Here is a 24,902-nt window from a genome sequence, read left to right as displayed (position 1 = left end):
AAGGGCCGCAATACAGCAGACATATGCTTTATATAAATTATACAGTATCTGTAAGGGAGAATCATAAAGAAAGGTGCCGTGTCTTACAGCTACTTGTATTTTTTTTAGTGCCACGAGAAAATTTTTCTGTGACGAGGTCATACTCTGATCTTGGAAGGCAATTTTAAATAACTTGTGAATGGCTGTATCTGAGCTGGGGGAAAAATCTGTCCCGGCAAAAATCTCTCCCTGAAATCTACAATGTTTTAAGTTGTAACCGGCTTGGACACTATGATAAGTATTTAGAATCTCAGAAAATGATTCCAAATTAGGACCGAAGGGTATGATCCAACCGTATACCTCTGCGTGTCATTTTTTCCACCCTTCCTAACATTTCTTCCAGTGCCTAAAGCCATAGATAAAGTTTTTCTCTGAAGTGGAAGAAAACTACATATTCTAAGCAATGCTTAGAGCGTAGAATCAATAAACTATCTAAATTGAGTGTTTTATTGTCATTACAGGCTAGGAAATGAAATCCTAGTTAATTCTCTCTCTCTTTTTTTTTTTTTTTTTTTTTTTTTTTACAGAGATGAGCTAGCCACTGCTGTGGTATAGCACATTTGCAAAAGTAGCCCCTGCTGGAATTAAGTTGTCCTATATACTGTGTGTGTAGAACTCTTCCCCTTCACAAGAGAGTATATTCATGAGAGAATTTGCTACAACTGAGAAATAATTCTGCTTAAAAATAAATAAACGCTATCATTCATTTGTGAATTATTTCTGTCACTAGTACTGATCAAAGGGATGTGAATATGCATATGGATCCTCAAAGTAACGCATTTGATCAATCAATCGTATTTTAAGAGTTGTTTTTTTTTTTCTAATAGGGGTTATTAAAACTTCTTTTTTCTAGGAATGACTCTGGTTTCACACCAGCGGACACAGTGGCTATCATTTTCTGTTCCACACACAAATCTCTCACCCTGGGTAAGTCAGGAGATAAGCTTCTAAGCAAAACAGCAGTAATATTCGTGCTTTGCTTTCTTGAAGGAAAAAAGTTGCTGTTGATTGCTGACTTTTCTGCTTAAAGGTTTTGTTTTTAGTGTGAAAAGTAATGTTGTCTGTACGGTATTAATAGTAGGATAATGGTTTTGTGCAGATAAGATATATGCTTACTACAGGGCAGGAAACAGAGTTTTCTGAGATTTCAGTGGGTGTACGGTAAGACATCCTCACTTCCAGAGAAGAAAAGGCTTCTCTTTTCTTGTACTGTTGTTCTGTTGCCAGTATTGATAACATTTCAACTTTGTTTCAGAAAACATTCTAAGGTGTATCTTCCCAGTCTCACAGTAAAGATCATTTACTTCAAAACTAGGATGCATAAGTGAAAAATCAAAGCATGGAGTGCATTCACAAATTACAAGTAGACGATACTGTCTTTTGTTTAACATGAGCAAAACATAGGGATTTTAAGTCTGCAGATTTTTTTTTTGTATGGCATTGTTTTTTTTATTAGAATTAATTTATCGCAAGGACTATTCAGATATTTGTCATTTAAAATCCCCTTGTGATGATAAGATGTTCTGGTGTAAATCACAAAATACTACTAAATTGGAGTCCCACTTAGAGCTATCTGATACTGCTTCATCCATTACATTCAGCCAGTGAAATGGCTAGTACTTGAATATTTTTGTACTGTTTTTCAAAATATAAAAACATTTGATGAAGTGTATGCGGCTAAGTCTTTTCAGGATTCTGTCTTTCAGTGATAAATGCAGCTGATGTTAATAAGAAAGATAAGAGCTAAGCCTGAAATAAGGAAAGAACAAGTTAGGACTTAGAGAGCTGAGGTCTTCGCAGATCAGTTTGATGTGGCAAAAGTAAGCTCTGGATTCTTTGCTTCAGCCAGACTTGCGCTGCAGAGTGGATAGCAAGGGTCCTTGGCAGACTGTGGGAGGTGAATGAGTTCGTAGAAGACAAGAGAAAGGCAAATATAATGGGGAGGGGCTGAGGACTTACAGGTCAGTGAGTTAAACTTCGTGGAAAATTACTGAAATGTTGAAATAATTCTAACAGTGTAGGAGGAAACTAGAATATGAGTAGCCCCATACAGCCCCATACATTTGTCAAGTGCATGCTAGATCAAACTAAATTAATTTCCTTGGTCCTATGGATTGCAGAGTGGTAAAACAAGTCACATGGGTTGAGAATATTATGGCTTCTGACGCTATGGTATGGTCTTTGGGATTCAAAAATGATGTGAACCAACTGAAAAGGGATCGGAGGAGCATACCGTAAATGATCCTAGGTCTCATAAACATGACCCTGCAGGAAGGTTGAAATAACTGAAATTCTTTAGAGATGACAACAGAAATAAAGTAGTGGTCTTGAAATGCGTAAATGGTTGATACAAAGTAGGAGAAAGTGCCTCTTTCACAATGGACTTTGAAAAGAAAAAAAGCTTTGTTACAGTGAAGAGGATTTAAGGTAACGGTCAAGGAAGCCACTCTAATGTAAAACCATTTTAACCATGGGATATATTGCCTATGGATGTCTTGGAATCCCTTATCATTGTAGGCAAGCCTCAGTCAGGAATTAGATAAAGTGGAGCTGATTCTGACTTAAAGCAGAAGATAAATGACATTTGAGGTTCTTTCCAGCCAACTGTTCTGTGAAACTGAAGCTTCAACTAGCAAATGAGACTGTAGTTGGCAGGACAGTTACAATTGTATTTAAAGAAAGCAACCCCACACTTAAGTCATAACGCCCTGCTGTTCTTGCTGTTCTATGGAGCTGCTTAGGAACTTAGGACACAACTGTGATACTACACAGGAGAAGTTGGTTGTATTTGATAGCACCAACTTGTAATTCCCTCCTTTTTTTTCCCAGTGAAATCGATTTTGTGTGCATTCTGTCAATACTGCTGCAGCTTACCATGCCTCTAAGAGAATAACTGCAAATTGTTTTTTTAGTATTTAAGTGCCGAACTGAGTGTGAGCCTTGATAGTCTCCGGGAGCCCGTGTCTGGTCAGGCCAAAGGCCCCATCACTCTCCTGTGTACTTTGCACAGTGTTCACATGATGTAAGCCTGCATACTGTGCAGAAGCTGACTGGCTTTGAGACCATTCTACTTTGTTTGTTACTAGTACCAGGTCCTGGTAAGACAGGGCTGCTTAAATATGCATTTCTGTGTGAATAAAAAGGATCAGATTTTGTAAAGCTGCAATAAGATGAGGTATGGTTCTGTGCTGATGCTGTAAACCAGATCTGTTAACCAGAGCAACTAGCATTTTTTCCTTCACTGAAGGTGACAGCAGAGAGGATATAGTTTGTTCTTAAGGATCAGCAGTTTCTGAGTGACAGTAAAATCTATAGCACAGTCTTGTCTGCCCTGATCTTAGCAGAAACAAGAACAGACATAGCTTTTTTGCTTTGTTGCTCTGACACGTTCTCAGTGTCCAGGGGTGTTTATTATAGACCATTCAACGAGAAACCTTCTGTTCTCCTGTAGCAGGAAGAGTTTTTCCCTCACCATTTCATTACAGTACCTGAAAGTATAGCTGCATCTCAGGGTCTGGTTTCACATCCATTGTGGAACTCTGCTTTGTTTGCTTCAAGATTCCAGTGGTAGTGTATAAATGGCCCCCCAACACTTGTTCTTTCGCTTGGAAAATGATTTCTCTCAGCTTGGCAGGTGAAGTTCCAGACAGGTACGTCTGGTCCCTTCCCCGGGGAGTTTCCAGTGGTACCAACAAAAGTGGGAGAAGAGCTGACAGCTTTAAAGCTTTAGAAGTGGTAATGGGAAAGGCATGAGAAGACTTTTATAAGTCACTTTCTCCCACACCGTATTATGAAACCAACGAATTCCCATGCAGTGCATGCTCATGAGGCCAACTGCCACTTCTACTGTTGAATCCATGAATAAGTGCTCGCTTTGCGCAGAGATGAGTGCTGTTCCCATATGCTGGGTTTTATTTTGTAGACAGAACAGTTGACACACTTTTTGTCTCAAGGATCAGAGTGCGTGGCGTGTTTGTGTAAGGACAAATTACGCAGGGTGGGTGCCTTTGTGTTTCTTAGTTAGAAGCACGAGCTGATACTTCTGAATAGAGGTGGGTGCTTTGGCAGATTTATTTTTTTTAATATAGTGCATCATGTGCAGAGAAAAAAGATTTCATGTAATGAGTGAAACAAGACATGAACTTAAAAGTAGTGAAGATAAACAGAATACTCACAATGCCCTCTGGCACATTCACCCACACTTTGTTCTCTTTCTCTCCTTCTCCCTGCTCCCATATATGCACAGTACATGTGAGCGCACGCATACGCAGACATTTGATGCATGGCTTTTATTAGTGCATTTGCCATTGATTGATTAGTACTTAGTATTAGTACTTCTTCTATTGATTGATTGCAGATGAAGTGACTATTTGACCTTTAATTATGAGCCTTGCTATTGAAAATGACATTGAGCTATGGCTTCACATAATCCATCTGGAGAGCCCGACATAATGCCATTCCCTGGAGTTCATTCAGTAAGAAGAGAAGAGGCCTCAAGGAAGTGAAAAGCTATCAGTGAGGCTCATCTAAAAAATACTGCAGTTGTTGCTTGGACTTACACAAAAGTTGCAACTGAGTACAATTGTGATTTTTGCACAATTAAGTGCTAGACAGAAGTTTCAACTCCAAAATTAAGAACTGAAATTGTCAGTAAATATTTTTATTTAATACTTTCGTTTATTCTGTAAAATTATTTTATGAGCAGAAAATGTAATACTGCTACATTTTCAGGCGACCACAAGTGTAAATGTCAGTGTGGTACATATAATGAAGGTATTTTCCAACCTACCAGTTCTTTCATCATGGAATTCTTAAAGTAATGCAGTCAAAGTTTCTAGAGTACATAATACTTCCAGGAAATAATAGAATTAACATTGGAAATAAAAGGCGAAGCCTTGACTTTCCTTCGTAGTGTTTTAATTTCAATCAAATTTGCTTTTGAAATACTCAGCTTATTTCTCCATGAGTGCAGCGTTGACAGTCTGTCCCTGAACAACTCTTAATGGCACTGTGTGGTGCACAAGTTGATTCGGAGACAGTTCAATGGCCTATAAGCAGCAGCCAATTACTAACAGCATGAAATTCCACAAAGGTTATAGGCGTTCTGTAAAAGAAAAGTGAGATGATGAAATCAGATGCATTGCCTTATGTGAATATTCAAACCAAACTTTGATATTCTTGAAATGGATTGGCTTTTATCTGCTCTTGGCTAAGAATTGTCCTCTGTTCATGCCGGGTACCAAGTGTGACTAGCTTTAAATATAGGAATAATTCCAGAGAGATCTATGGAATATTCCTGGTTAAGTGCTCTCGGGGAGTTTTCAAGGGTAAGACTTGTGATGCTGTCTTTTTGACTTTGAATATTTTTGTTTGAGTGTTGAACGAGACATTTCTGCTGGTAGCCTATCATACTTCTTTGTGTTGTTAGAGCATATTTGCTTACCTGTTCCAGCTTTTTTACCCAGGTATCTGATAGAGTGATGTAAGTGAGAATGGTCTGCCTACTGCTCTGCCTGTAATTGGTGGGATGCTGACCCCTGGAGATGAAGGGATGTCTATGGGAGAAATACTGCTGGAAAGAGTGAGTGCCTTGCAGAGGGCCAATACATACCCCTCACTTTTGCTAGAGAGTTAGAAACAGGAAGGCCCTGTTGATCCCAAACCTACTCCTGAGATCTCAGGGGATTTGGTGGTTGCTAGAACCTCCCACAGTTTTTGGTACTATGACTCTTTGGGCCAAACCGAAAAGTTATTCTCATCTCTGAGATTTATGTAATCAGAACACTATAAATGTTTTCTACTAGCACACACTGCCTAATTCACCCAAGGTGGAATGTCATTTTGCACGTGCAAGCATTTCCCTAATACAAAGCCCACCACTCACTTGAGGAGTCTCTCCGTGAGAAGTCAAATTGACAGTTCTGAGCAGCCTGTGGTTGCTCGGATAGTCTGCATCAGAGCATCTCTTCTGTGTTCCCTTGCTGCTTGTGTACACAGCTGGGCAAGTACACGCTGCTTGTCTCCTCCATGCCAGGGCATCCCAAAGCTATACTTTCAGGAAGAAAATGCCAAGCATTATGTCAGAAATGGTTTAGTCCGGTGACTTCTATTGGCTTTTGGACACAGAGTAGCTGATTCTGTTTCTTTTTTTTCCACCAGACTTGCGATATAGCGTGTTTAATATTTTGCAGTTGACTCAATTTTTATCTCTCTGTGATTTCAGAAGGGGAAATACAGGAAAAAATTAAGGAATCTCCTTTCTGTTCTGACCTGAAATGTATGTTTCTTTGATTAGACTTCAAATGTGGCTAGAAATTCTGCACTGGCTCCCAGGCTTCCTTTTCATCTGTATACTCTGCCAGTAGTAGGGTTTTTATTAATATTTAGAAAGTTTGCCTCCAGCAGTACTAAAATGTGCATCAGAGGACAACAGTTGTTTACTGTGTTTGAACTGCAGAATCTCACCCAGGAGATCTCATTCACTTGAAGTTTACATCTCTCAATCTCGACTTACAGAAAAAGATCGATGAATAACAATTGTCATTTCAGAGTTGCACCTCTCCAATTATTTATTTGGTTGTGTGTCTTCCCAGATGTACACATAATTGGATCAGACACTGAAAACCAGATTGCAGGTTTTTAATGACAGCATACCTCGTACCTCTTTATAATAATAATAATAAAAAAATAAACACATTTATCTGTCTGTAAAATGATAATGACACTAGAGCCCTCTCAACCCTCCCTCCCCACCAAAAACAGTTAAAGTTAATTTATCTACTTTTAAAAATTATATGATACTCTGCAGACAGCTGACAGGTTACCCTTGGGAAGATCCACGTTTGGACATGACTCAAGATATTTTACTTTTTTTTTACCTCAAGCTGGCAGAGGCTACAAGTGTCACCCACACTAAAACTGCCGAGTATTGAAGCTGATGTTGAGTCTCCCTGAGGGACTTGCATCTACATTTGCCACTCTCTGTGCACCTGGCAGCCAGTCTGAGCTGTTGACTCTAGACACTTTGGAACGAGTGGGTGAGAAGATGTATTAAAAAAAAAAAAAAAAAAGTCACAACAACAGCAGCAAAACTTAGAAATTTTGCAGTCTTAGTATGGTATACTAAGGGAATCTAGAAGGAGGGTCACCCTCTGAATACTGCTTTGACCACTGCAGGCACACAACCCTAACTGCTGCAATTTTAGGATGAGAAATAGTATCCCTCAGTATTTCTAGGTACTGTGCTGTCTTCTTCAGAAGTCTTCTGCGATGTCTGGAACATCAAAGGTTTGTGGTCTCATGTCACAGCATCTCTTTTTGGCTACAGAAATCAAGTAAAGAGAAAATTGAAGGAAAATTCATGCTAGTATTCCTAAGAAATATTTCTCTCTTTATTGAAAGAAATGCTTTCTTTTACAGTTTATAATGAATTTGTGGCATCATGTTTTTCTTTGCTTCAAGGCTGCCGGAGAAAAAAGACTTTTTTTTTTTTTTAGTTTGGAGTGTAATCCTTTCCTTCTTATGTTTACAAAAATAATAGCAGTGGCTATAAACCACCACTCACTTGAAGAAGAGGTAAACTGAGAGCAATTAATCAGGAATACTTTATAGGTCTTAATGGAATTGTAGCAGTGGCTACAATATTTTTTTAAAATATGTAAACAAAATCCATGTAATCAAACTTCAGTGCTCAGACAGAAATTAGCCTCAGCTGTCAAACTCTGTCCAGAAACTGTTTTGTTAGTGGATCTAACATGTCTAAGCTTCAAAAGCTATTGATTACAAGAATTGTAGAGAAAGGAAGGAACTGCTTAAACTCTGTTTATTTAAACTTCGTACCTTAGATATTTTCAGTGACTCACAAGGAAGATTTTACCCTGTGCCTTGTATATGTATATATGAAGAGCGAATTGAAATTCAAGCAATGAAAAGCACTGAAGGGCTAGGATCAGCTTACAACATTGAAGTGACTGCGCTGTGGTCCCCAATTAAAGATAAGACACATCTAAAGTATGACTTGTGATGGTTCAATTCCTTCTCATGTTCCCTGCTAACTAATGATTACTACCATGTTGTCAGGTGGGTGGAGATGTTTTGGAGCCTGAGGATCTAGTCTTCTGTTGTTGGTGTTAAATGTTTCATTGTTAGCAGCTGGTAAGATTGCCTATGTTGTTCATTAAACATCACTTCCAATCTGAACACATGTTGAAACCCCAGAAATAGACAAACTGTGCTTTCTTTCTTTTCTGTCCTTTGCGTTTATTTACTTAAAAGTTTGACAGAATCCAAATGTGCTGTTCCCTACGAACCGTACTTACATTTAACTTAAATTGCTGATGTATGATGAGTGTAGTGCTCCACTTCACTGAAGACTAATAATTATTAAGAGCATTCAAAGCATGCCAGATTTCCTTCTTTTATATTTTTTAAATCTTTGCTAGTTACGACAAAAGAAATACCTTATTCCATATTTTTTCTCCGTCTTTACCTGAGTGTTAGACCGGCCCAGTCTCTTACAACATAGCGTGATTGTCAGTGAAATGCTTGCATCCTAGCGTAATGGTGTGGGTTACACCGTGTGATCACAGCACTCTGATTCAGTACAGAGCCTTCCCAGTAATTCAGGTTCTCCAGAAGAGGCAAATCATCAGCATAATGTGAAGCCTGTTGAATATTCTGGTAATGCAGTTCTTTCGCAAGGAGGAGGATGAAGGTAAAAGTGTTTGAAGATTAGGGTCTTTGCACACCTTCAACTGAATTGAGTCCACTCATATTGCAGTTTTCCTTTGCAGCCATTCCAGACTCCTTTAGTCTCTTACCAGTCCCTTGTAAAAGCTCCTAAACAGGTGTTTGTTTTAACCTCTTCATGAGTCTGGCTGTTGTTTTGTTCTTTTTTTGTTTGTTTGTTTTTGCTCCCCATTACACTCCTCCCTGAGCTGAAATATAAAAATGTGCAGATAAAAGCAACTCTTCTTCCCCTGATAATATTTTAAGCGCAATCCTGTGTAGAGCACATCTAATTGTGGGTAGAAAGGCAAGGGGAATATCGTCTCGAATACTACTTCCATTGCAGGTTCTTCCTACTCAGATACTTAGTGTCATATTATCAGCTGGCAGTTGTGGTTGTGCTGAAGGATAGTCTCCTTATCCCTTCCAGCACAAGTTAGTTTTCTGTGATAGTGTTAAGCTGGACCATCAAAGTGTAATTGAACCAAAAAAGTGCTGCAAACCGTTGCACAGGCCTGTCTAGCTATAGTGGATTTGGAGTCTCACTTTGGAATGATTATTTCCTTCTGGACAAGAGAGCATGAATGTCATGTATTATTTCTCTCAGTCTTGATCCCTCTGCAGAGTACAGAATGACTCTAAGCTTTACCTCTTGATGAGGGCTACGAGCAGAAAAGCAATCCTAGAGTTGCAGGTGGAGTCGTGCTGGAAATTGATGACCAGACTGTACTCTGAGGAAGTCTTCACCTGTGGAAGAGTTTGACCACCTGTTTTAGGCTCAACTTCCATTAATATATTTTCTCTCCAACTTGATATGATTTTCTATTACATTCGTTCTTTCTTCAGCTAAAATGGCTATACTTGAGAGTGAGCAAATATTTGGATGGTTATTCAGCTATTTCCACACCTGAAAGAAGCTTGTTTTAGGGGAAGAGCGTTTAACTTGAGTTCAGTGCATATTGTGGAAAAGGTGTGGTTAAGTAAATATAATCCCTCAGTGGTTATTTTGTCAGAAACATCTTCTCCTATTTTGATATCAGTATGTGATAGCAGAATCTCAGCAAGGACAGTGAACTTCTACTCCTGTCTAGCCTTCGCTAAGGACAGGCATAGTGTATAAACCTCTGTCTCCTCAAAACTAACCACCGCAATGTGATTTGTCTGGAAAAAAAAAAAGGGAAATCCATAAGAAAGGTTGCCTACAAGAGATTAATGGTATATTGCCATTCTGGTATCTGCATGCTGGCTGTGTTCTGGTAGCTACGTGCATGAACGGCCTCTTTATAGTCCTGCTCCCTGGTCTCACCACCTGTCCCCATCATGCAGTCACTGGGCCACATGTGATGCTATTCTGAAACTATGCGCTAAAATTTCAGGTGCTCATTTGTCACCATCTTTGCAAAACTAAGCTTAGAAAATCCCTGCTTTGGCACTTTAAGAGAGCTTTAATGCAGTATATGCTTCTCTTTGAAGGCTTTTTCTCGGTTTAAAAAAAGGAATATTACTTGGCCTGGAGATGTTCCCATCATATCAACCTCTGAAAAGGTTCTTCGGAAAGACATCGTAGCACAGAGTGTCAGAGAAGCTGCCATTATACAGGTGCTTCATTTTGTGTATTGCAATTGAACATTATGGCAATTGAGAATTCTGAAATGAGTAGAAAAGAGAAATGTAAATCTAAAGATTAAGGATTTTCTTCTAAGTACTTCCACTATCTCTCTCTAACGGTTGTTTGATGCTCTGATTTCTTGTGCTTCCATAGCCTTAGCGGTGACCTCTTTGTTTTTGCACCAAACCTCTTTTCCCAAGAAGAAATGCTGGAGTGTTTTGTGATTTGGAATGCGCTTCAGTAATGTAAGCAATAAAGTTTTAGGAAAAATGGTTTGTTGTGAGGACATTTAAGAGAAAAAATCCATACAGTGAAGTATGTAAGTAGAGCATGTAGCAATAATTCTGCTCTGGGTGTGAGAGATAATGGCCTACGTTTTGGTGGTAATAAAAATGTTCTATTAAGTTCTCTGAACCCATTGCAATGAGATAGAAAACAAGAAATGATGAAACACTGCTTTTGAGGGGAGCTTACACATTCAGTGAGCATAAAATAAACATATTAAAATAGAAAAAAACTGATTTCCAGTACTTATTGTTTTATCACTTCCATCATGGGTATGGGATAAAAGAAAACTCTTACTTGCTTGTTAGAAGAAGAAAGCTCTTACTTGAAGTTTTTACTTGGCAGATGTCAGTTGAAAGCTCTGCTATGGAATATGCTGCAATGTCAAACTCTGTTGGGTAATTTTAGACAAATGTGTCATGTGTGACATGGAAATATGGCATGCTGTACATTAGTGATTTCCCAAGTGTTTGAATCAGGTAGTAATGTGCTGAGAAAGTGCTCTTTATCTTTCCACACTGTGTACTTGTATAGCAGTGGGGAAAGGCTTTTGGTAGAAATTACTTTAGTCAGAAAAGGAATCCATTTACAATATGTGCCTCCTAACATCTTTCAGACAATGCATTGTATTAAAGAGGCATTTTTTGATTAATGTTTTATAAACATTTTTCAGCATGACAGCTTAAAGTCCCTGTAAAATTGTAAATGCGTGCATAGTGCTCGCTTCCATAAAGTCAAATGCCATCTCATAAAGTCTGGCTGGATCCCATCAGTGACAGTGACACAGAATCAGTACCTTGGAGCATTAAAATTAATTTGCTTCATTTATATTACTGCCGTGATAGCTAGATGAAAAGAGTGCTATATTTAAATTCTCTTAAAAATATTTTCAGATGTTTTAGGATTTTTATTATTATTATTTTACAGTTAACTGAACACAGAGAGGTGCAGCAAACCATTTTCATGGACCTTTTACAGAGGTGGTGACCAACTTGAAAAGTGGGAAAGGGGAGCGTGTGGGAGGTTACGTTGGGTACAAAGCTGGAGGAAGGCTAAATAGCTTTCAACTGTGTAGGCTGCTAGAGAAATGCGGGCCTTAAGCTGGGGCTGATAAGCTACAGCCTTGGAGCAAGACTGGAATACCTTAGAGCAATGGAGCTTTCTCATACCAGAAGAGTGAGAAAATTACTCTCATCCTTGCTGCTGTGCAAGGTCATAGATGAAAGTTCAACAGCTTCTCTTCGTTAGCAGTTCTTCAGGTTCATGTGAAGTCCTTGCATGAAATGGGCTGGATGAGGGTGCAAACAGGAAGAAAAGTGAATAGCACTCCGTATCGCAGGCAGATTTCCTTCTCTTCGTTGCTGTGGCCCTGTTGGCAGTTTACTGATATTAGTAGATGTACCCACATTTTATGCTGCTGCAAGTGAGAGCAATATTGAAGGTATTGGGAAGCAAACAAAAAATGCCTAGAAGCGTGGAAGTGGAAGAGTAAGAAGAAGAGAGGAAAAAAATGAGCAGAAAGAAGAAAGAATGTATCCTTTGAGTACTGGAGCCCAAAAGCAAGGAGAAAGATGGGAGAACAGTGAGTGATAGGAGAACAAAGCTGAACAAAGGAGAAGAGGAAATTCAGAATAAAATACTATTTGTCATCTTACTTGTAAGAGAGAGATCTATGGAATGATCTCAGTGCCTTCTCACTTCAGCTGTTCCTCTTTGTGCTCCTGGTCAGGTAAAGTACTGTTTTCTCACTCAGCTGAGTACCACATTTCCACACTTTCCTCATGTCATATGTAGTGAGCGAGGGTCTTTGGCAGAGGAGCCGAACCTAGCTGCTAGAAGCCTGAAGCATCATAAACTGCAACAACGTGAGTTGATGTTTGTGTCATGAACCTTCTGACCGCCGCAGCAGTTTAGAAAATTCTCAGTTTGTATACAATCTTTTTGTCAATTCCCATGTTCTTCCTTCATTGTCAGTCAGGATGAATCGTACTCTCTTTTGAATTGGAAGAGACCATTGAAGGCCATTTAGTCTGGCTCCCCTGCAATGAACAGGGTATTTGCATCTAGACCAGGTTGCTTAGAGCCCCATCCAGCCTCACCTAGAATGTTTCCGAGGACAGGGGTTCCACCACCTGTCTGGAAAACCTGTTTCAGTGCTTCATCGCCCTAATAGTAAAGAAAAAATCTTATGTCCAGTCTAAATCTACCCTCTTTTGCTTTGAAACCGTTTGCCGTTGTCCTGCCACAACGCCCTGCTAAATAATTTGTTCCTTTCCATTTTGTAGCCCCTCTTTAGATATTAACGGGCCTCTCTCAGGTCTCTCCTAAGCTTTCTCTTCTCCGGGCTGAGCAGCCTCAGCTCTCTGTCTGTCCTCATAGGGAAGGTGGTCCATCCCTTGGATCATTTTTGCGATTCTCCTCTGGACACACTCAAACAGGTCCACGTCTGTCCTGTGCTGAGGACTCCGGGTCTGGATGCAGCACTCCTGGTGTGGCCTCACCAGCACAACGTAGAGGGGCAGGATCACCTCCCCTCCACCTGCTGGCCTTGCTGCTTTTGATGCAGCCCGAGGTACAGTTGGCTTTCTGGGCTGCAAGGGCACATTGCTGGCTCATGTCCAGCTTGCCATCCACCAGTATCCCCAAATCCTTTTCAGCAGGGCTTTGCTCTGTTCTTCTTACATCCCCCACTTTATTCTGACAGCAGGCGTTGCCACGACCCAGGTGGAAGACTTTGCACTTGGATCGAAGCAGGTCAGCACAACAGCCTTGAAATGATTCTAATGGCTCTGTGAAAACAGAACAACGAATCCTTTCAGATATCGTTCTTCACAAAGGTGAATGCAGCCTTAGCAATCAATTCTGTGAATAAATGCCCCAGTAATGTTAGGGGCTCACAGGGTGCAGCTGCTGTGTTCTTTGAGGAAACTGAAGAGAATTACAGCTATGCTAGTGGCTTGATAACTATAAGTGATTTGATCCTGTGCAAAATTTTGCCTATGTTATACTAAGCAGAGCCATCATACTCCATTAACGTTAGGAACAATAGGCTATCCATGATGAGGAAAAGAAGAGTGGACAAAATAAATATAAGTTTTATTTTGCTTAGCACCTTTATTCCTTGCTATCTAGCTGAAAGATTTAAACTCCTCTTACTTTATTAGTTTTGTTATAGCAGCATCTGTTTATGTCACTACTGTTTCAGTGTTTCTGTTATAGCTTCTCTTAACACTAGCTCATAACCTCATTTTGAAAATACATTCTGTGCAAAGATTTAGCATACAGCATCAGCCCAGTTATTGCAATCTCACTTTTCTTCCTTCGGCTGAGATTTGTTTTTCATTTTGTTGTTGCTTTTGTTTTGGGGAGCAAATGGTTTATTTTAAAAATCAAACACCCACACCAAATTTCTTCTCTTCTTAAGAGAGGGAGTAATAGCTAGTAAAATATATTTTCCTATGTAGAAACTTGTATCAGTTTTATGCATTTGGAAAACAGCTGTTGTACCGATGCTTGCCGTTGCTGTGCAGTGGGATAAAAACGTTTAAAGAACATTTTTAAAAACAACTAAAATCCTGTGCTGTTTTGTCTATCTTTATGGTACTGCTCCTGATGTAAACACGTGTGACTGTAGTCTATGGATCTCTGTCATAAAACGTCTTCTGAGAGAGCTGCATACTGGCATTGTTGGAATTGCAAAAGTCAGGAAGTTTGTAAAAAGGCAGCAGGGCTTTTTCTTTCCTATAAACGAGGGTGTACGTGCAAAATTGATCGCTTTCTCTTTTCACCTGTTAGTTTTTCCTAGTAAATAGCAGGAACTTTAATTGCACATTACTGGCTTGCATGAACCTGTTGTTTTGACATGTATTTAAATGAGCTGTGAATTAAGAATCTCTTTCCACCCTGCAATCCAATTACATTGTTGCGCTAACTACAGTATTATCTTGTATCTATATTGGATAGTTCCATTTTCTTTTCATTGTTTACTGAAATAGCTTTCCTCTAGAGAATTTACCTTTTGGTCTAGAATTTCTCTTATTTTCCATTCAGAAAACATGCAGTAATTTAAAGAACCTCAGTCACTTTGGACCCATTCTGTTCGTGTCTCCGCCGTTAGTTTTCTGTACAATGCCAGGTTAGTCATCTTTGTGCTCTCTGATTCTCTGTAGGAGTCCTGTTCAGCTTACTAAAGTACTGTGAGATCTCTGGATGAAACTGCACTACCAAAACACCAGGTGCTGTCATGTGAACATAAATATAGCAATATAGTTTATTTTTTCTGTGGTTAGAAAACAGAAAAAGACCCACGAGGGTGTAGTTGAGACTTGGAAACAGGTAATAAAATCATTATCTGTTTACAAAAACACTGTGATGGGCATTGGGAGCAAATTACACTCCATAATATAATGCAAATGCCCGTTTAGTTTCTGTCCAAATACTGTCTAATCCCAAGCGCTAGAGATTAGTGTTAATACTAAGCAGTTCTGTTGTGTTGATGATAGGTCCATGATACTGTTTTAAGGGTAATAACTTATTAATATTGAATTAAGCATGCAAGCCTTTATTTGATTCAGTCTTTCGCTGGAAATAGCCCTCTAGGACAAATCTACTCGTATGAGGATGAAATTCTTAATAGTTTAATATGATGAAACTAGTTAAAATATCTACAAGAAATTGTGCTGTGGAAACTGCAGGTTTCAGCAAGCCTAGATATGTGTGAACAGTAATGGGCCACTGGTGGCTCATTATCAACAAACTATGTTTCCTCATATAGGAAGGAGCCTGCTTTTATTGAGGGAAGTCTGGAAGGGTCTTGAGAACAAGAATTTATTCAAGATAGATAGAGATTTATGTAAATATGGCAGCTGTGGTTGATCAAAGTCATCTACTAGTGGGTGAATGGAGGGGCATGGGCCACAATGCTCAGCTTGTTGTCACTGCTAAGAAAGAAGACTCTTAAGTAAGCTCTGTAAAACCTCCTGCTTAGACTTGTTGGTTGCAAAGTTGATGGTGGTGGAGGATTCCTAGAATGACGTTTTCCATCAGGGAGAAAGTAAGATATTTTCTCAGGGGGTTCACAAGGAATAGCAGCAGATCTTGTCTGCATCTATCTGAATGTCTGGCCAAATGAGATGAGATGGCTGCAGGTATTGCCTGCACCCATGCTTTCTGGAGCATGGTGACAAAACTGCAAGATTTCAGCAGATCATTTTCGATAATAACATGTTCAAAGTCAGTGTAATCAATTTCATTACCACAAAACTAAATCAAATTTAATCTTACATATTACTTCATCAAGTGGGAAGGTTACATATGGAGATGTCTAATAGAATTAGCACTGTTGAATACAAATTCAGTCTCTTTGGGAAAATGGCCTACGTCTAGCTCTTAAAACTCACCTCTTCCAGCAGCTAAGAACTTCTGTAACTCCACTTGCTCCCTGATTGGTCACAGGTATGACTACTTCATATTGCTCACTCAGTTCACTGAATCTTTTCTTTCTCGTGCTCTCTTTTCTGAAACATACGCTTAGCAGAGTTTTGTTCTCTAACACATGAGCACTTACCTGCACAGTTCCTGACTCTCCACTTTGCGTGAATCAGTTTAAGCAAGGATATCTGTAATTTGAGTACTTACTGGCAAGGACTATACCAGGGAACCCTCCTCTGGTAGTGAATGGAGTGAAGAAGCAGGAGCTGGGCGATCCTCTGGATGGAGAACAATCACAAAAATGTAAAACAGCATAGCAAGGGGATATGGAGTAAATAAACAGTACAGAGATACACTCAGTAACTGAACATTCATACTGTGACACAAATATATTTCACATCAGCAGGAGTTGGCAGCTATCAGCATCATCAGAGAAAATATTTTGTGGCATCCCCCTACTTCTTTTCTGGCACAGAACTTACGCAGCCATATATGTCTTGTTGTTGTTGTTCATTTTCTTCCAGGTTTGTTTTGCATGGTTTTTTTTTTTATTTTTTATGTAAAACTTCATTTTGGTTTTGGAGTTCTTTTGTGTTTTTTTCAATTTTTTGGGGGGGGAGGGGTAGGGGGTTAAATTTCAGAGCAACATAAAATGCTTTGCTTTTCTCTTTGATTCTCTTTAAGAGTCCATCTTCTGTTTTTCTGCTTGCAGGGATTCCCATGCTGAAGATAGTATTTGCAGGTTATGAGCACTTATCCTTAATTTCTGTCCCCTTACTCATCTATCATCCCGCTCAGATTCTTCTTGGCAGTCTTTTGGTACCAACAATAAAATCTTGGATGGTTTCTAGGCAAAAGGTAAGAATTGCTTTTCTTTTTTGGAAATTTATAATGGAAAATCAGCTATGAGGAAAAAATATCTAAACACAAATCTTAAACTTCTCAGCTTTGTTCTTGTGGAGGTCATGGTAGGGATTTTTCTGTTTTTTACTTAGACAACGATAGTCACATTCGTGACATGTTAAAAAGATTGAACTTTATGGTCCTTATCTTCATAAAAGTCCGAATGCAGAATTTAAACCTCCACAGCTTGTACATTTCACTGCAGCGAGCGTTCAAATTATGAATCAAAATTTTAGCCAGTAAAAATGGTTTAGTCTTTGGATAGTAATCGCTGCCTTGCATCCCTCTTGTGGAGATGTGATGGGATCTCTCGTGAAGGTGTGAAAGATGTGAACTCTACTGGCATGAGAGTTTCAGGAATCAGCTAAAATGAAGGCCCTTTGGGAACTGTATTGAAACAAGATGAAAATGTTTTGTATTGTTTGTGAGTTTTTTTGGGGGGGAGGTTGTTTTTTTGTGTTGTGTGTATAGTTTTTACTTGGGTCACCCTTTAGAGTAGCCAGAATTCTACAGAAGTTTGGTGCATCGCATTTCATGTCAAAGATGTGGAATAGCCATCTCTAGACCAACCTAGAGATTTTTGCACTGGCATCACTGAGTCATCATCCCTGAATGTGTTTAAAAGCTGTTTGGATGTCGTGCTCAAGGGCGTGAATTAGCAGAGGGTTGTTAGAGTCAGGGTAGTATGGTTAGGTTGTGGTTGGACTTGATGATCTTTAAGATCTTTTCCAACCTGAGCAATTCCATGATTCTGTGATTCAGGTTGCATTTATTTCAGTGCTGATTGAAGCTATTCACATATGAGAGCCATTCTGTGAAGTACACGAAACTGCGGTGGTTTCAGTCATGTTCTCAGAACAGTAATAACCACACAGCTGGCTATTCTTTGCCACTGATTATAATTCTGTCTCTAATGTTCGGAGACGATAAAGACCGAGAAACTGTGACAACTGAAGTAGTTTTAGATGGTCGTGCTAGGTAAAGGCTGAGTCATACTGTAGAAGGCCCAGCTCCACCAGTACTCCTCATTCTTCACTTCTTCGGTGAAGACTACTTTTATCTTCTGTGTTTCCAGTTTTCAGCAAAAGTCAACAGACCAGCATTTTAATACTTCACTTCAGCAAAATTACCTTGTAATTTGAATGCTAGATCCTAACGTAGTCACTTTGTGTTGCACCATTTATGATTATCTGAATTATAAAAAGCAGGAAAGCTCCCAGTTTTCCAGCAGAGAGTCCAGAAATCAGGTCTCATAAAGCTGCGTTTATCTTAGCATTCCCAAATGGAAATTTGTAAATCATACATAATTTCACAAATTCCAACAGTCTGAAGCAATGATACTCGTTTTTAATTATCAGAAATAATCGGAGATCAGATTGCATAAAGAAAATAATGTGCTTCACCTGAAGAGCGATAGCCTGAAGACACTACCAGTGACAGAAACAATCCCTGCAATGCAGGTTTCTCTTCATTGTCTGACTGCTCCCTGCTGCCAAGACCTGCAGTTGGCTGGAGTTCATCCAGACCTCCCTGATGCTCAGGGGTGGTGAGGGCCTTTAGGGACTGCTGTCAGTTGCTGGAAGTTAACACAGCCTTTAAACAGGGCATCAGAAAAGTCAACCAGTACTGCCGAGATTTACAGTTCACCAGCACTAGTTTCTTATTCATTAAGCATCAAATAAACCTTCTGTGCTAATCAGACTGTAATGCTACCATAGAACCACTTTGGGGAATTGTTGTTCTGTTGCAGCAGTTTCTTCAGTTGGCCTTCTCTATTATTCACAAATGTTATTTTAATTACTCTCATAAGAAAAATCAATGAGGTTGGGTTTGGTACGGTTGCAATAAGTATAATAGAAGTGAATGTTGTGACTGGATAATGGTCTTCCGCTTTGAAAATAAACATGTCATCATCACCCTTGATGTTTATTTTCTTTAAACACCTTGGCTTCATTTTGGCATCTCTTGCAGGGGGAGGTGGTTATCCAGTCACAGTACTCAACTGCAGTGACATTCTTACTTAATTATGATAGTACATGTGATCTGGTTGTATGAAATTGAATTTAAATATTTAGAGGTTCATCTACACTAAGGTATTTCTAGTTTGTAAATATGGCAGCAGAATCTGCCAAACTACAAAGTTGAATTGTTTTCCCAAACAAAATGTGAACTGCTATCTCTCCCGAGTCTCTTGATGAATGATATCCAAAAGACTAATCTCAAATGGCTAGATTTAACAATAGTTAAATGCTGGTGTTTCTGAAAGCTGGTGTTTCTGAGGGGAATAAAGCCTATTTATTTTTAAAGGATCGGATTTTTTTAAAGGGTTTACATTTGTGCTAGAATGTTTTTCAAGCAGTGCATACAAGCTTTAAACGTACAATATTAAAGGTTAATATCTACAATAGGAAGATCCATCACACTTATCTCTCAGACTGAATTTTGCTTGTTTAGCCAGCTCTCCAGAAATGATAAGTCTCTCAAGCAAATGCCAGTCTGTCAGGACACTTCCCCCAGGAGGACATGGAAAACACCGGTTCCAAAGTTCATGAACTTCCTTCTTGCTCAGGCCACAAAAAAGCACCGAGCTTTATTTTATTGTGCAGCACACCAAAAGAACGCATATTCTTCACAGTGCCCACGTGTGTATACAGGAGCAGCTGAAAACCTCATGTCTTTTAAGCCTGTCACACTTACCTTCTAAGTTAGTGAGGGTGCATCCTGCCAAAGTGGAAGGATGACCAGCTATCATTCAAGTTGAACCTCACACTGCATAGTTTACCTACTGTAACTGACTGACCCTTCTGCACTTAAAGGTTTCTCCGTGGATTTTGTTTCCTTCTAAAAATGTTTGGTATAAGCAGACTAAAGCTGCAGCCATTGTAAACAAAAAAGTCTGGTATCACTTGGGATAAGGTCTCCATCTCTGAATGGATGGACATGGCTTGTAGTTACCTTTCCTCATATGTGAAAGTAACATCCAAAGTGGGTGACATCCACCACTGCAGCAGTGACTAGGCTCTGGGTGTGCTTTGAGCCATGTGAAAAGAAGGCCCAAGAATACAAAGGTGTTTGCAGAAGTTTTCTTCACCGTCTTTCCCTGAGTAACTCAGAAGCTTTTTTTTATCTGTGCCACAGGTGGTTTCTTCAGTGTTCTTCAATAATTGCTTTCTAAAAGACATCTGAAATCCATTCCAGCTTCCTTTGCTGGTGGTCTGGCCATATTCCTTATCATTCCTTTCTTAAGGCTGTCTGTTGTGATGGGCTACCAGAGATGCAAAGATATCTCAAAAGCCAGAGTGGCCTGTCAGCTGCATGCTGATACCTCACTCAGCACCCCAGAAGAACCTGGAGCATTTTGTCACCCCTTAATAAAAAGTTTGTCTTGTATTGTCAGGCTTTTAAGAATATAAGAAAGTAACTGCTTTTGTTTTTTATGTTCACAGGCACTGAAGTTAACCAGGCAACCCAAAGTACCTGTGAAGGTATAATGATGGAGATGGCCGGTGTCACAGTGAATGTATATATGTACTATACTGTACACACAGATGATTGAGACAACTGGGTATTTGTGAATGTTGCATCAGTGCATATTTTATTTTTATATATATACATATATACATATATATATAAAAGATACCCTTTAAGTGCCTTACAGATGCATTTTTGGCAAAAACATTGTTTCCAGAAGCCGCTTTGTTGGCTACTGCAAAAGGTTTGTACAGTATTTTGAAGTTCTTTAGTTTTTATTTTTCTAACAGAATGAAATGAAGAGGTCATGAATAACAGCTGTGTTTCTTCCATTGCCCCTGCTTTGGAGCCAGGGTGCACCAGCTGTAAGTAGCCAAAATGACCAGTAGCCTATCCCACTGCTGGCTTACCCTGGAGAAGAGCTTTCTGAAGGGTTTTTTCAAGACTGACTTGAATGCTGTGTGATTCTGTTACACTCCCTAGTCATATGATTGTGACATGCCTTTTTCTTCTAAGTTTGTGTATACTCAGCATGGGGCCATCCATTGGATAGAAGCTGAGAAGCATGAATTATTTGCATTTGTTGACACAGTTGTCTAGACATTCCTTCAAAGTTAATGGTTTCTCAAGAAAATTCTTTCAATTCCATTGTATGATATTGTGCCATTGTATATCTTAAATGCCTCATAAGCTTCTTCAAAGAACTGATCTGGTGCTTGGGTTATGAGTGAAGTATTTGTGTTTGCAGCTAGGAGATTTTTTTTATAATTTACCCCTAAAGAACGCAAATTTTTCTTTCTTTTTTTTTCCCTTCCCTTGGTGCAATGCACAGAGATCTGCAGTGACAGAATTTAGGATGCTAATATTGAAGCAGAGTCTCTATTGTAGTAAGCTGAGCTTTGTTTTTTACATTGCTGCATTGGTAATGAACAATAGCTTGTGAGGACAAGAGTTGACAATTATTTTTTTTCTAATTAGAAGGATCCTTACAGTAACAGGAACACTATCATTGCTAATTTGACAATCCATCACAACTTTTTTAAGAATAAAATGTTACTTTATTAAAAAAGCTATATAAAACGCATACAAAATATCACTTCTAAGAGGAGAATTGAAGAGAAAGGAACATTGGCGTGTATTTTAAGCACCTGGCCAGCTCTGCATCTTGTCTGGGAGATTAGGATTTCAGAAGACTATCTACACTGGGCTCTGAGGGGTACCCATCTGCAAACACTGTGCTGGCAATTGTACATTACAACATTAAAAGGAAGGAAAGAAATAGGTCAAACGGAGATCGATGTGAGTGCAGAAGTGTCACGTGTGTCAGGGTTAACATCGCAGTTAATGGTGCAGCTGAGCAGATCTTTAGCAGATGTAGCTCTGATAAGGCTGTAGACATTTGCACAAGCTGAAGGTCTTTTTTTATTAGGAAAGGTACATTAAATACATATCTTTTTTCCTTAGTGAAAAAAGAAGTGGTTGATATATTTACTGTGTTATCTAGCCTGTCATTCCTGTGAACAACAGGAAAGCAATCTGACGCCCATCATGGGTGCTTTCCCTGATGGTCAGTTAGTGCAAGACTGTTGTGTTACCATTTCTCTGAGAAACTGTTAGGAGCCGGCAGCGTCACCTTTATTCAAAATTGTTGTCGACAATAAAGAAACCACATAACGAAGGTATGTGATGTGGTCGCAAGCTGATTTCTTTTCATTCCTTGGAGAGGAGTCAAACTCTGCCCACTGTCCGCATCCTCCAGGGCTGAGCTCTCTTCTCCGTAGCCAGAGATACAAAGGGCAGCGAGCAGCAAGCTCACAGTTGTGATCACTGAATGTCTTGATGGCATAGTCAGATCCACCAACAGGCTAACCTGGGTGCTTGACGGGAGAGAGTAACATGCATGTTCTTGGGCCGTTTCTTTAACACACTAATCAGAAATTGGCTCCTTGGGCACTAAAATTCCTTTGTCTGTGCTTGCAGCAGAGTCTGGACTCAGGATGGCTTCTTTTTGTTCTATTTCTATAAATCCAAACTTCCAGAATATGTAAGGAATTAATCACCCATTGAAATCAGTGTCTCTTTCTGTTAGTTTTGAATGGTAAAATAACATTCCCGGCAAGTGATAGTCTTTTTGTTGTTGTTGTTTTAGTTGTTGTTGTTTTAATCTGAAGGAAAAGTTCAAGCATACGATGAGTGTGGTTGTGTTGATGCTAAATAGTTAGAACACTGCAGCTACCCTTACTGAGCTACGTCTGTACTGAATCTCCTATCTTCAGTACAACCAACTACTTGTTTAGATTCCACTGAAAACATCCTTTTTTTCCTTTCAGTATTTTCTGCATTTAAAAATATTTCCAATTGTTTTAAAGTGGAGTTCTGTTAAAGCCTTTACCAAGTCACTGTTGATTGCTTTGGGCAGCATAATATTGTGTATCAGCATTGGAGGTGTTCATCTAAAGGGAATACAAAGCACAACTGCAATGCACATTTTAAAACCACGCTTCATGAAACTTAATTATGCATATCAATTCTGTTTTGTTTAAAGACTGTTGTTTGTTTTATGGCTTTTTTGTTATGCTTAATGCCCTTAATAAACAGGATGATTTTGAATTTCATTTGGCTAACAGGAAAACAAGATAAAGTCACTTATCCTTTGGGTCAACTTTTTACCCATTACCTACTTTGTGTTCTCTTGCAAGTTTTTTAAATTGTTTGCTTGTCCTTTTTTTTAAAAAAAAATCTGAGCTGTTTAAAAATATTTAATGAACTAAACTTGGAGAAATAAGGAATACTGCAAACTATAATCAAATGGAAGTTAATTTATTGAATACAACAATGTTTCAGTAGAGGGTTAAAATAGTTTGTTTTTTTAGCCTTAGATTTAACTGAGGGTTGGTGATTAATGTAATCAGGCAAAACTGATGGAAAGTGAGAACTTTGTATATAAAACATGAAGATTTTCTTAATCATTGATGCTTCTTAGCTTCCTCGTATCTATAATCCCACTTAATTATATCAGAGGGAAAAAAAGCCACCAAGACAATAAAGCGATACTTAGAGTTCACAGGGAGCCTTTGTAAGTTGTGTTGAGTCTCTCAAAAATGTTATCTCCCCTTTTTTGCAGTACTTGAGAAGCTTATGATGGCGCCAGTAAGGTCCAAGAAAATAATTTTTTATGTATTCAAAAATACAGTTCTTTATTTTGTGGTTGCATTTTTTTCTCGTGTAACTTCTAGCTAGTGTGAATGGGTTGTGCAACAGAAAGACCACAGTCTCAGCAGAAGCTGGGCAGTTGTGCTTGTTCACAGACCAAAGAGGAGTAATCCGATAATTTGGCTTTACTGTAGTCCTCTCAATTACTCTGACAGTCAGGGGGAGAGCCGCTTTTAGTTTTGTGTACAGTTTTCTGTGAAAATACCTTGACAGCAGGAGGTTAGAAGTTAAGATGAAATATTGTCTGTCTGCAAGCACATTTATCTATGTGTGAGTGCGTATGTGCATAAGATATGAGCAGTTACACATGTAGAAATGCTAGGGAGGACCAAGCCTCTCGTATATGTTTTTTGCAGGTCTTTATATGGAGAAAGAGCTACTTTTTTATGTTATTATGACATTAAAAATGAAATTTCAGTCACTGAATTGTGTTTTGTATTGAGTCGTAATCTTATACAGAACATTTACAGCAGACAATTGCAGCATTGTATTTGTAAACTGTAGATTATTTTGCACTTAAATAGATGCTGATGCGTTTGGGAATTACAGCACAGTAAGAGCTAAATCATGGTTTCTCCATTTTGTTATAATCCAAATGCATTTGTATTACTATTATTATTATGAAGTGCCAGAAATGCATACCATCCTTTTCAAACGTGTTAAATAGATGGGAGACTGAATTCTGCCCTGAGCTACACTTGTGTATCTCCAGTGAAAAGGCTGTTAAGCTGTGGAGCACTTTCCCAAAGGAATCTGTTTGAAAAGTTCTGCTGTTGTTCTAACAACTCTCCGTGATAATGTAGCATCTGAAGAGAGCAAATGAAGAGTATTCTATACTTCATTTCAGATGGCCGGCCCTTTCTGGCATGTATAAACCAAATCTCTTGCTCCTATTTCCACTGGTAGCCCCAGTCTCTCAGACCAGAATTACAGCACCTGTTTGGAGCAGTGCCTGAAGGAAATTCTCTTTGCAGTTCGCCTTTGTGAACCATATATCACTTGTGATTGTTAGACTGTGAGCTCTTGTAAGGAGGCATTTTGAATTCAGTTGTTTGAAGCTTATGTGCACGAGCTCCTCTACCATTCTCATTCAACAGAGAACACCCAGCAGGATGGTAACTAATCATGAATAGTGGGGCTTTAGATTGGAGGGACTAGAAAATGAAATACCAGGAAATACAGTTCTGAGATATTGGTAGAAGCAAGTTTGCTTCATGCTGGAATC

The 24,902-nt window shown here is 39.1% G+C and overlaps 1 protein-coding gene across 11 annotated transcripts in view; it reads left to right on the top strand.

Annotated features, from left to right (window-relative positions):
• SLC10A7 (solute carrier family 10 member 7) overlaps positions 1–24,902 on the top strand; it is a 255,974-nt gene that overhangs the window by 125,883 nt on the left and 105,189 nt on the right. For 9 of the 11 annotated variants that reach the window (XR_014882834.1, XM_085222162.1, XM_085222164.1 and 6 more), the window contains 3 exons: positions 893–966; positions 16,803–16,948; positions 20,440–20,478. Coding sequence is in view for 10 of the 11 variants with exons in the window: in XM_085222162.1 (XP_085078288.1) it covers positions 893–966; positions 16,803–16,948; positions 20,440–20,478 (259 nt within the window). In the remaining variant the exon portion in view is untranslated. Of the gene's footprint in view, positions 1–892; positions 967–16,802; positions 16,949–20,439; positions 24,104–24,902 lie in introns of those variants that run through there. The other 2 variants (XM_085222167.1, XM_085222168.1) reach the window with 2 other exon arrangements.

Source organism: Meleagris gallopavo, chromosome 4 (genome assembly GCF_905368555.1).
Source record: "Meleagris gallopavo chromosome 4, MGAL_WU_HG_1.1, whole genome shotgun sequence".
In the NCBI taxonomy this organism is placed as follows: Eukaryota; Metazoa; Chordata; class Aves; order Galliformes; family Phasianidae; genus Meleagris; species Meleagris gallopavo.
The sequence above is the reverse complement of the archived record's forward strand: the minus strand, read 5'-3'. Positions and strand labels throughout refer to the sequence as shown.